Source organism: Mobula hypostoma, chromosome 2, assembly GCF_963921235.1.
Source record: "Mobula hypostoma chromosome 2, sMobHyp1.1, whole genome shotgun sequence".
Classification (NCBI taxonomy): Eukaryota; Metazoa; Chordata; class Chondrichthyes; order Myliobatiformes; family Myliobatidae; genus Mobula; species Mobula hypostoma.
Genome location: NC_086098.1, coordinates 142,567,827 through 142,579,506, shown reverse-complemented (window position 1 = coordinate 142,579,506; position 11,680 = coordinate 142,567,827). Strand labels below are relative to the sequence as shown.

Below are 11,680 nucleotides of genomic sequence, written 5' to 3'. Positions count from 1 at the left end.
TAAATATGTGTTAGCTCCTTCAGAAAACAATTCATGCTGTTGTGATTTCCTGCTCAGATTCACATTCCTCGTCTTTGCAAATTTAGATGGTCACTTCACTCTCTCACTACCTACCGAATCAATGCAAATCCTGGACCGAGTGCATCGATGTTCTGTCCCTGTCTTGTAAAGACAAAGTATTCCGTGGGCGATGTGGATCAAAGGACGTGTGGATCAGATCGAATGAGGTGAAGGATCAGCCATATTCTTCCTGAGTAGTAAACCAGCCTTTCAGCCTTCTATCTTCTGACAGGGGATGCACAGTGATAATGTTCTGATGCAGCCATAATGTCTGTTTTGTTGTCCAGCTGGTGATAAAAGTAAGGCAGGGTTCCAAACTTGGGGTCCACAGACCCCTTGTCTAATGGCATTGGTCCATGTCGTTGGGAGGTTGGGAGCCATTGGTATAAGGGAATATAGACCAAAGGTTTTGGCATCATGTGACTGACTGGATGAGTCATAACTGATATTTAGTGCTCTGTGTGACTTTGCTTCAGGGACAAGAAGCACGGTGCCAGCCAATGCCCACAAGGACTATGGTCTGCTATACAACCTCATACATCTTTGTGGGTTTCTCCTCTGAAGCCTGGCAATGACAGTGTTGTCAAAAGTGCTGACTTTGCTCTCATTTGGATCGGAGAGATGCAAAGGCACTTAATGAAATGTCCACCTCTCTGACCTGCACTTATCGTCCGGGAAATGACTTAGTTGGCTATTTTCACACTGCTGCAAGGTATTAGGCCCCGGATGGTTGTTGGTTCCTACATTACAAAAAATGGTCACAATTAAAAGTCAACCAATTGAAAATCAGTGCACCTAATAGGTCTGAGACAGTGCACTTGAGAAGGTTCAATGAGACAAGGGATATACAATAAATGGGAGGATATTGATTGGACTGGAAGATCAGAGGGACGTTTGCAGCACAATGGGTCAATAAGGATTTAAGCATGCACATGGAACACTTCTCCTTATTACCTGTGCGTACGGGGTTATGCTGGAACTGTATTAGCTCCTCGCTAGACTACATCCTGAGTCATACATTGGTTCTGGGCACTCCCCTACGGTAAAGAACTGACTGTACTGAAAGGCTGGTTGCAAGGTTCAGCCAGGACTTGAACCTCGTGGTGATGAGAACATACTGGATAAAACAGATTAGAGGAGAATGCTGGAAAGGTGGTTTAAAGTAATAGGAAGGACCCATTTCCTCCGGTGTAGTGCCAAACCCAGGGACACATATAGAGGATGGGGCGGGAGGAACTATTTTTTCCACTAAAATATATCTAGAATCTAGAATTCGCTGCCTGGAAAATACTGGAAAGAGAAAACCTCACTATTTTTAAAACGTGTTATTATTTTCATCCTTAATTGTGTCAGTAGCTCACCGAATTATCCTAAAGGAATAAACCTGTGCTCATTCTTGGATGAATCTTTTGAGTCTAAGCCAAGGTGTACAGAGTAACATACGGCCTAATCTTTGTTATTATAGCCCTCGGACGTATGGGGGCGGCACTTTCCAGTTTAGTGAGCCTGAGGGAGACCTGTTGGAAGAGAGCATCGGAAAACAGCGGTAACCGGGAAATTAGAAAGTTAACTCTCCCTCTACCGGATGGACGGTGTTGCTGTGTTTGTTTGAGCAACAATTACCAGCTCGGCTGGCAATGAAGCCAGTGAGGTGAGCGAGGCGCTCTTTCAGCCGGCTCCACTGTAGTTGACCAGGGGGTCAGCCCAGGCAGTGCAGGCTGGCCCTGAATCGGCCCTCCCACATCCAAACACTTCCACCGTCCACCTCTCAGCCCTCGGCATGGAAAAGACGCAGGCGGGGAAGCAGCCGCCGAAAGGCTTCAGAAAGAAAATCGGCCGGGTCTTCCAACGCAGCAAGTCAACCGGAGACCAGGAGGAAGATGCCCAGGGCGGGTGCAAGGACTCGCAGGCTGCCAGCCACAAGAAGAGAAGCTGGGGATCCTGGCGACAGAAGAAGTCTCGGACGCCCACCACCCCGCTGCTGGCTGGAGGAGACAGGCGCGATTTCACCTCTACAAACATCGTAACGTGAGCTAATTCTTCTCCCCCCCCCCCCACTCTACCTCTTTCCCCGTGTTTCTTCCGGGACTTTATCACGCCACGGCTTCATTTATATATATGTAAAAGGCGTTATTCTAACTGCTGCCGTTCATTTCCACCTTCTTCCGCGCGAGGACGAGTTTTTACTTACGGCATATTGTTAATGTATAAACAGGCGGGTTAAAACTGAACTCAGATAACCAGGTCACTGGATCAATAACTAACATATGGCACAAAGACTGAAGTTATTACAGTGCTCTGTGAGTAATTGTTTTTAAATGTACAATAACAAGTTACTATTTATGGATATGGACGGGCTGATAGAATCGACCCCCGCCCCACATCTACCAGCGTTCCCACTCAAATACAAACATTCGGCCAAAGTTTGACCCCCGCTCCTCCCCTGTCCCAAATAAAAAAGCAGAACATCCAGTCACTGGTTGCTTTTCATCCGTGGGAGCTCGGATTAATGACACAACGCAGAAAGCCGCCAGTCCGCACTGTTCAGACGGTGGAATCGGCCAAGGTTGCGTCTCGAGCGATAACGGGGGTCGGGGGCATAGCTGCTGGTGTCTCCAGCAACCAATGTCAGGGAACCTCTGGCAAAGGAGAGGATCAGGGGTTGGCTGTGCTCTCCTTGTTTCCCAGTCCAGTTGTTAAAGCCTGTTTGTTATGTGTTTCGGGTTTTGCATACTTTTAGCATGAAACAATTTGAATATTAATTCATAATTTACTGTGTCACATTGTGGGGCCATAAAGAACAAGTGTTGAGGAGCAAGTGAAGGTTGCAGATGATGTTTGATCATCATGCATTCAGAAATCTAACTTTTCAAAAAATGGTTAAATACATACAGGAGTCAGGTGACTCCAGTATCATCAATTTTACTGGATTATTCAAAAGTAAGAAACCTCCAATGGTTAGTTAGATGCGCTTCACTGGAATACTAGTATCTAGACTCTAGACTTGGTTATCAAAGTGGGTGATATCGACCCCTCTGGGGGAGCTGGAAGTTTCTAAGGAGGCAATGAAGATGAAGAGGTGGGGGGTGTTGCTTGGTAGCAAGAGGGCAGCTGGGGGACTACAGGCATATTTTAAGAAATGGGTTACCTTGAACTGGTTCAACCCTGGTGTCCGGCAGGTTTTTTTTCTTTGGAGAGATTGGGCTAAATCGAGCCACGGCAACAACAAGATGTCATAAGCGGCGTCACGTAGCGAGCAACGAACTCGTTGGCCGAAGTTGCATGCGGCAGCAGAAGTGGCATTGGTTGGTATTACTGTAATGAGGGAAGTTGGAGAGATTATGGACCATGACAGGGACAGGAAGGAGAGAGGTGGTAAGAGAGGGAAGGACAGTAGTCACATAACTAACATTTTTTTTTGTCATTAAAGGACTCAGAGAGGGAAAGGGGATTGTGGAGATGGTTGAACAGTTATGGTCCTGGAGCAAGGGCTGTTGTGGTTTATGTGGTTCATACAGTATCTCATTGCTAAATCTGGAAGGCCCCATACAACTGGAGAAGAACTGATTCTGCCAGCAGTAAGGGAGGTTCTGAGTATGGTTTTGCATAAGTCATCAGACCAAATAATTAGAGTGATTCTGCTCAGTCATTACTCTGTTCAAAGATGGATAAATGAAATGTCTGAGAATGGGGAAGGTTGGTTCAAGAGTTGTTATTTGCAGGGAGACGAGAAACAGATATGAAGGGGGTGTCAATATTTCAGGTTGTTGAGCAATTTTTTAAAGAGAAGGACATTCTGCTCATCAACATTCTTGTACCACATACAGGGCACCATCAATGACAGTATGTCACTGTGAGGTTATTACTTCCTTGAACAAAACTGTACCTAACATATTTAACATACATTGTGTAATTCACAGATAATATCTTGTACAAAAGCCTAAATCATCTGCTACACAATTCATTAACTACTGTTCAAGTTCAAGTTTAAAATGGTCATTCAACCATGAATACAACCAAATGAGATAGCATTCCTCCTGGGCCAAAGTGCAAAACAGTACCAACAGTCACACCCAACTCAAGGCACACATATAAGATAGCAGTAAACATACAGTTACACACAAAAAAAATAAATAGCACAAGTCCCTGAGTGACTTGTCTTGTAAATTGATGGCGCATGGCCGTTGTCAGCAAGAACAAGTCCTCAGTAATCCACGTTCAAGGATCTGGTTGCACAGTGAGTGGTTGAGACCCAGGTCTCGGAGCTTTGTGATTAATTCTGAGGGGATGGTAGTGTTGAATGCTGAGCTGTAGTCAATGAAAAGCATCCTGCTGTATTCATCTTCAGAGTCCAGGTGTTCCAGTGAAATGGCATTTGCTGTTGACCTGTTGTGACAGTAGATCAGATCTGATATACTATCCCATTGATTCGACTGATGACACTTTGTAAAATTGAGTAGTAAGATCTACAAGCTACCATGAACTGAACATCGCCGTATGCAAGATATGTTAATCATCTATATATATATAATATAGCTAGGATGCCTAAGACTATTACATAGGACTGTAATAATTTTATGTATTGCACTGTACTGCTGTCACAACAAAACAAGTTTCATGACATTATAAATTGGAGAAAGGCCAGTTTTGATGGTATCAGAAAGGATCTGGCAAATCTGGATTGGGACATGCTGTTTTCTGGGCAAAGGTGCACTGGGTAAGTGGCAAGACTACAAAAGTGAAATTTTGAGAATACAAAGCTTGTATGTGCCTGTCAGAATAAAAGGTAAAGACAACGGGTTTAGGGAATGTTGGTTTTCAAGAGATAATGAAGCCCTGGTTAAGAAGAATAAAAAGCAGGTACAGGCAGGTAGGAACAATGAGGATGAGAAATGGAAGAGGACACAAGAAAGAAATGAGGAGGTCTACAAGAAGGCATGAAGTGGCCCCAGCAGACAAGGTGAAGAAGAATCCTGAGGGATTCTACAGATATGTTAAGAGCAAAAGGATTGCAAGGGACAAAATTGGTCCTCTGGAAGATCAGAATGGTAATGAATGTGTGGACCAAAAGGGATGGGGAAGATCTTAAATGATTTTTATGTATCTGCATTTACTCCAGAAGAACACAGAGTTGAAAGAAGTGAAGCTTAGCTGCATTAACTTCATGAACCCTATACAGGACACAGAGGAAGGGGTGTCCGCTGATGAGGCAAATTAGGGTGGATAAATCCCCAAGGCCTGACGAGGTGTTCCCTTGGACCCTGTGGGAGGCAAGCGTAAAATTTGCAAGGTCTCTAGCAGAAGTATTTATATCATCCTTAACAACAGGGGAGGCACTGGAAGTTTGGAGGATAGCCAATGTTGTTCTGTTTAAGATAGGCTCTTAAAAAAACCAGGAAATTATAAGGCTCAATCAGTGGTGGGAAAGTTATTGTAAGATATTCTAAGGGACTGTATAATTTGAGTATATGGGCTGATTAGGGATAGTCAGCATGACTTTGTGTGTGGTAGATCATGTCAAACTAATCTTGCAGAGTTTTTTGAGGAAGTTACCAGGAAAGTTGATGAAGGCAAGGCAGTGGATATTGTCTACATGGACTTCAGCAAGGCATTTCACAAGGTCCAACATGGGAGGTTGGTCAACAAGGTTCAGTCACTCGGCATTCAAGATGAGGTAGTAAGTTGGATTAGACATTGGCTTTGTGGGAGAAGCCAGAGAGTGGTAGCAGACGGTTGCCTCTCTGCCTGGAGGCCTTTGACTAGTGGACTGCCACAGGCATCAATGCTGGGTCAATTGTTGTTTGTCATCTATATAAGACCATAAGATGTAGGAGCAGAATTAGGCCAATGGCTTGTCGAATCTGCTCTGCCATTTCATCATGGTTGATCCATTTTTCTTCTTGCCCCCAACCTTCGGCCTTCTCCCTGTATCCCCTCATGCCCTGACCATTCAAGAATCTATCAAGCTCTGCCTTAAATATACATTATTTAAGAATCTATCAAGCTCTGCCTCCATTGCTGCATGTGGCAATGAATTCCACAGATTCACCGCTCACTAGCTAAAGAAATTCTTGCTTATCTCCGTTCTGAAAGAACATCCCTCTATTTTGAGGCTGTGTCCTTTAGTCTTAGACACCCCCACCACAGGAAATATCCTTTCCACATCTACTCTATTAAGGCCTTTCTCCATTCGATAGGTTTCAGTTAGGTCCCCTCTTATTTTTCTAAGTTCCAGTGAATACAGGCCCAGAGACATCATACGCTCTTCATATGACACACCATTTAATCCTGGAATGATTTTCGTGAACCTTCTTTAAACTCTCTCCAGTTTCAGCACATCATTTTTAAGATAAGGGGCCCAAAGTGCTCACAGTACTCCAAGTGAGGCCTCACCAGTGCCTTATGAAGTCTCAACATTACATCCTTGCTTTTATATTCTAGTCCACTTGAAAGGAATGCTAACACTGCATTTGCCTTCCTTGCCACAGCCTCAACCTGCAAATTTACGTTTAGGGAATCCTGCACAAGGACTCCCAAATCCCTTTGCGCCTCAGATTTTTGTATTTTCTCTCCATTTAGAAAATAGTCAACCCTTTCATTTCTTCTATCGAAATTTATAACCATACACTTCCCAACACTATATTCTATCTGCCACCTCTTTGCCCAATCTCCTAATCTGTCTGTCCTTCTGTGGCTTCCCTATTTCCTCGAACCTATCTGCCTTTCCACATATCTTTGTATCGCTTACAAATTTTGCAACAAAGCCCTCAATTCCATCATCCAAATCATTAACATGTAACGTAAGAAGAATCAGTCTCAACACAGACCCCTGTGGACACCACTAGTCACTGGCAACCAAACAGAAAAGGCTCACCTTATTCCTTTTCTTTGCCTCCTGCAAATCAGCCGCTGCTATATCCATGCGGGTATCTTCCCTGTAATACCATGGGCTTGTAGCTTGTTAAGCAGTGTCATGTGTGGCACCTTGTCAAAGACCTTCTGAAAATCCAGGTACACAACATCAACTGATTCTCCTTTGTCTATCCCGCTTATTATTTCTTCAAAGAATTCCAACAGATTTGCCAGGCAAGGTTTTCCCTTGAAGAATCCATACTGACTATGGCCTATTTTATCATGTACCTCCAAGTACACCAAAACCACATCGGTAACAATCGACTCCAACATCTTCCCAGCCACTGAAGTCAGACTAACTGGCCTATAATTTTCTTTCTTCTCCTTCACTCCCTTCTTGAAGAGTGGAGTGATATTTGCAATTTTCCAGTCTTCTGGAACAATTCCGGAATCAAGTGACTCCTGAAAGATCTTTACTAATGCCTCCACAATCTCTTGAGCCACCTCTTTCAAAAACCTGGGGTGTATACCATCTGGTCCAGGTGACTTATCTACCGTTAGACCTTTCAGCTTCCCAAGAACCTTCTGCCTAGCAATGGTAACTTCACACACTTCATGACCCTTGACATCTGGAGCTTCCGGCATACTGCTAGTGTCTTCCACACTAAAGATTGATGCAAGATACTTATTCAGCACATCCATCATTTCCTTGTCCCCCTTTACTACCTCTCCAGCATCATTTTCCAACAGTCCGATATTCACTCTCTCTTCTCTTTTATACTTTAAGTATCTGAAGAATCCTTTGGTATCCTCTTTAATATTATTGGCCAGTTTACTTTTGTATTCCATCTTTACCTTCTTAATGACCTTTTTAGTTGCCTTCTGTTGGTATTTAAATGCTTCCCAATTCCTTTTGGCATGCATTTTCTATCTACCATTGTAGCTTGTAGACTGCATCCTTACTACTGTTTGGGAGTTTGTAGGCAACTCCCATCAAGATCTTTTTTCCCCTTGCAGTTCCTTTGCTCTATCCACAATGATTCAAAACCTTCTGATCCTATGTTGCCTCTTTGTAATGATTTGATTTCAGTTTTTACCAATAGGGCCACGCCTCCCCTCTGCCTTCCTGCCTATCCTTTCGATACAATGTGTCTCCTTGGCTATTAAGCTCCTACGATGATCTTCTTTCAGCCATGATTGAGTGACACCTGTAACATCGTACTTGCCAGTCTGCGACTGTGCTACAAGTTCTTTGACCTTATTCCATATGCTGCGCGCATTGAAATATAACACCTTCAAACCTGTATTCATCCTTTTCAATTTTGTCCACCTTTTGTGTTGCAACTTATCCTATTGACTGCAATTTTGCCCTATCACCAGCCTCCTAGGATTTGCGCTACACATTGCCTCTGTTTGTAAACCAACTACCTCATCTTCAGCACTATCACTCCGGTTCCCAACCCCCTGCCAAATTAGTTTTAACCCACCTGAACAACTCTACCCAAACTGCCCGCAAGGATATTGGACCCCCTCAGGTTCAGGTGTAACCCAACACTTTTGTATATAGGTCATACCTTCCCCAGAAGAGATCCCAATGATCCATAAATCTGAACCCCTAACCCCTGCACCAGTTCCTCAGCCACGCATTCACCTGCCAAATCATCCTATTCTTACCCTCACTGGCATGTGACCCAGACAACAATCCAGAGATTACTACCCTGGAAGTCCTGTTTCTCAGCTTTCTACCTAGCTCCCTAAAATTTCTCCTCAGGACCTCCTCAACTTGCCTACCTACATTATTGGTGCCAATATGTACCAGGAGTTCTGGCTGCTCGTCCCCCTTGAGAATGCCAAGGACATGATCCAAGACATCCCTGATCCTGGCACCAGGGAGGTAACATACCATCCGGGCGTCTCTATTGCACCCACAAAATGTTGCTCTGTTCCTTTGACTATATTAATGATCTGGATGATAATGTAGTTAACTGGATCAGCAAATTTGTGGATGACACCAAGATTGGGAATGTAGTGGACAGCAAGGAAACACTATTAAAACTTGCAGCAGGATCTGGACAATTTGGAAAAATGGGCTGAAATATGGCAGATGGGATCGAATGCAGAAGTGTGAGGTGTTTTACACTTCTGTAAGACCAACCAGGGTAGGTCTTACACAGTGAATGGTCGGGCACTGAGCAGTGTGGTCGAACCAAAGGGATCTGGGAATACAGATCCATAATTCATTGAAACTGGTGCCACACGTAGATAGGGTCTTAAAGAAAGCTTTTGGTACATTGGCCTTCATAAATCAAAGTATTGAGTGCAGGAGAGGGGATTGTTATGTTGAAGTTGTTTAAGACATTGGTGAGGCCTAACTTGGAATGTTCTGTGCAGATTTGGTCACTGGAAAGATGTAAATAAGGTTGAAAAAGTACAGAGAAAATTTACAAGCATGTTGCCAGTCTGGAGGACCTGACTTATAAGAAAAGATTGAATAGGTCAGGACTTTATTCCTTAGAACGTAGAAGATTGAGGGGGGAATTTGATAGAGGTATACAAAATTATGAGGGGTATAGATAGGAAAACAGGCTTTTTGCACTGAGATTGAGTGGGACTATAAATAGAGGTTATGGGTTAAGGGTGAAAGGTGGAAAGTTTAAGGGGAGCATGAGGGGAAAATTCTTCATTCCGAAGGTTGTGAGAGTGGAAGAAGCTGTAGCTGAAGTTGTGCATGTGAGCTCGATTTCAACATTTAAGAGAAGTTTGGATAGGTACGTGGATTGCAGGGGTATGGAGGGCTATGGTCCCAGCACAGGTCAGTGGGAGTAGGCAGTTTAAATGGATTGGCATGGACTAGACAGGCTGAAGGGCCTGTTTCTGTGCTGTACTTTTCAATGACTCTATGACATATGTGAGTGATGATAAACCTGACTCTGATATTGGTCTCTGTTATGGACAGAGAGTGGGAAGGGGGCAGGGAGAGGGGAATCATGATTGGGAGAAGGGGAAGAGAGAGGAAGGGAGCAGGAAGCACTGGAGAAACATTCTGTAATGATGCCAGGACGCTGGAGCAGGGCTCCAATCACAGACCCAGTACCGTGCACACAGTGATACTAATTGAGTAACAAATCCCAAGGTGCAAACAAAGTTGGCGTCAAAGTTCAGGCAGAGATCAAAAGATCCAGAGAAATCCAAAAACCAGAATCGGGAAACAGGCAGAGTCGATACTCAGAAGGACAGAGTACAGATACAAGTGCTGGAAAGGCTCAGGAAAACTCTCTGGCACAATCTGGCAACAGACAGGTGAAAACACAGGACTAAAACACACTGAACAATAAACAGAGAGGCAGGTGATAGGTGGAGAACAATGAGACAGAAGTGGCAGCAAAGCAGGTATTAATGAGAAACAGGTGAGAGGTGGAGTACTCAGTAATACAGGGGCCGGAGTAGAGCAGGAACGGTGACAGGAGCACATGTAGCATGAAAACAGACAACAGCACATGGCAATACAAAAACACAGACTGACGGCTGGAGGAAAACACACAAAAAGACAAAGTTCAACTGGAGGTACTGACAAATGATTAATAAACCATTTGTTTGGAATCAAATTACCTCCCCTGGTATCTCAGGGCTGGGTGTGTATGCAACTGCAGCACCTCCCCCCCCGTCCCTGGCACTCCTTCTCTGCCACCTGCAGCGCTCCACCCTTGCCACTCCCAACATCCTCCGCTCCTCCAGATTTGCAAACTCGCTCTCCGTTCCATGCTGACAAATACAGCACTGTGGACAGTTCTAAGGCACCCTAGCTATAAAAAGGCCTAAGACCTTTTTTTACAGGGCAGTACATCACAGAAGTGGCCTTGTTCGCTCACCAATTCCATGCAGACCATTATCTGAAAAGATCCCATCTCTCAGCATCTGGCCTTTTAAACCCTGGTGAGTGAAGTGCTCGTCTGGATTCTACTGAGCTATTGTGAGGGAAGCTGCCTCTGGTCCACTCATAATCAATGTATTCCAGGTTCTGAGTGGGAAAAGTCCTCCTCATTGCTACCTGAAATCTTTGTCCTCTTGCGTTTAGACTCCTCCGCTGTGGAGATGGGTTCCCTTGTCTCTACGCTGTGTATACTCCTCGTCCTGTTGTTTTGTATACTGTACCTCTTTATCTTCCACTGCCCCACAGAAAACAAACTCACTTTATCCAGTTACTGAAATATTCCTTTCCAGGCAACATTGTGATAAAAATTTCCCCGTACTTTCTCAGGTGCAGAAACATGGCTTCAGGACAAGAACAGTGCACCAGCAATCTACCGGTCATGACAGTCAGGGACTTGGGCTCTATTATTTTTTTTTGTAAATATTGTTTTATTGGTAACTGAATTCTTTTTCCTGCTATCAAAATTGCACTTGCTGCGTGTGCCTTGTGCTGTGTGTGACTGTTGTTACTGTGTTTTATACACCTTGGCCCCAGAGGAACGTTGTTTCGTTTGGCTGTGTTCATGTGTACGGTTGAAGGACAATGCTCGTCAAGTTTATTGTCATTTAACATATACATACACACACACCCCGCCTAACGAGACAATGTTTCTCCTGACCAGGGTGTAAAGCACAGCCATCTACATAACACACAATATCTTAGGAAAGTAAGTTAGAATTAAATCTACAAATGAATAATGCATAGTTAAAGTAAAGCGCACAAGTCAAATATTGTAGGGTACAGTACAAGTTATACGGTGATACTTTGAATACAATGCAGCCAGGCGTTCAGATGCTT

The 11,680-nt window shown here is 44.0% G+C and overlaps 1 protein-coding gene across 1 annotated transcript in view; it reads left to right on the top strand.

The window, feature by feature from the left end:
* The first annotated feature begins 1,594 nt into the window (after positions 1 to 1,594).
* Positions 1,595 to 11,680, top strand: part of crybg1a (crystallin beta-gamma domain containing 1a) — a 252,149-nt gene continuing 242,063 nt past the window's right edge. Inside the window, exon 1 of the mRNA XM_063040819.1 lies at positions 1,595 to 2,088. Coding sequence (XP_062896889.1) covers positions 1,841 to 2,088 — 248 coding nt within the window. The 5' untranslated portion in view covers positions 1,595 to 1,840. The remainder of the gene's footprint in view (positions 2,089 to 11,680) is intronic.